General features: G+C 43.7%; 1 protein-coding gene across 3 annotated transcripts in view; it reads right to left on the bottom strand.

The window, feature by feature from the left end:
* Positions 1–697, bottom strand: part of LOC109967967 (latent-transforming growth factor beta-binding protein 2) — an 84,018-nt gene extending 83,321 nt beyond the window's left edge. For all 3 annotated transcript variants that reach the window (XM_020613910.1, XM_020613911.1, XM_020613912.1), the window contains exon 1: positions 3–697. In XM_020613910.1, the coding sequence (XP_020469566.1) occupies positions 3–222 (220 nt within the window). In that variant the 5' untranslated portion in view covers positions 223–697. The remainder of the gene's footprint in view (positions 1–2) is intronic.
* Positions 698–1,132: the final 435 nt, after the last annotated feature.

The following is a 1,132-nucleotide window of genomic DNA, read 5'->3' as shown; positions in this document are numbered from 1 at the left end:
AGCGGTTTCACCGAATAGTCCGAAGGATGCACCGTCTTCCAGTCCCCTTGGCAAATGACCCATGCTCATGACCCGGGAGTGCTGCTGGTCCCAGGGCGCCGGGTCTGCCCTCTCACTCTCTTTCCTCCCACCTGCTGGGTCCCTGTGACTGTCACCAACTCGCACGAATGCAGCAGTCAAAATCATTAAAACAGCTAATCTTGTGCGGTCCATATTGGGCATGCAAAGTTTTGAAACTACCGCGAAAATGGGCAGATCACGTTACAATTTTATCAAGAGCCACTAAAATATGAGCAAAAATTTAAAAAGAATACGCGGTTAGCTACTGAGCTTAACAATAAGGCATCCTCTCACAGCAGTGAAAAAGCCTGGATACCTCTTCATAATGCCCAGGTAAGACTAACGCCGAAAGTTTCAGGTTATGAAATCAACACCTATCTACAGTCCAAAAATGAGAAGCTCTATGCTGTGCTCCTTCCAGCGCTTTTTAAAATCTATTTTAGCTTATGTTAAACAAGAAAAGAGACGCAAAAAGAGCAGTGCGTTGGCTCCAGGACTGAAACTGTACTGGTACCCAAGTGAGAGAGTTTGTATCGTGCTCTCGTGAATATCACCACCTCCTTGGATCTGAAGTCACCGGGAATTTTTGTAGGGATTGCATGCGCTTTGCAAGAAGAAACTCCCCCTTGTCGACTGTATTGTTGCTCACTGCACCGCTCGGTCCGTGTGCCCACACGCACTTTCTCTGCCCAGTTACAGCATGTCACTGTCTTTTTCTGCGATTCCTTTGAACATGACTGTTTAAGTTATGATAAAAGGAGCAGTATCGATTTAAATTTAAATTGGCAGGCGACTATATTGTCAGAGAAGATGAGAAACATTTTCCAGATGTTTTCCCTAAAGGCACAACAGCATCATTGCTGGATTATCAGTTAAAGTAGCCTCATAAAATTAAGTGTGGGTTGTTTATTGTAGCAAACACAGTGCTACAGCCCATTATGAAGCATTCTGAATGTAATTTAAGGTGCTGCAGTCTTGCAGATCATAATATGTAAAACATAGGGTTACAGATACTGTAGATCTAAGAGTAAAAGGAAAGCTCACAGTTCAACCTCACACTGAATCCTTGGAA

This window comes from Monopterus albus, unplaced genomic scaffold (genome assembly GCF_001952655.1).
Source record: "Monopterus albus unplaced genomic scaffold, M_albus_1.0 scaffold140.1, whole genome shotgun sequence".
Taxonomy (NCBI): Eukaryota; Metazoa; Chordata; class Actinopteri; order Synbranchiformes; family Synbranchidae; genus Monopterus; species Monopterus albus.
The sequence above is the reverse complement of the archived record's forward strand: the minus strand, read 5'-3'. Positions and strand labels throughout refer to the sequence as shown.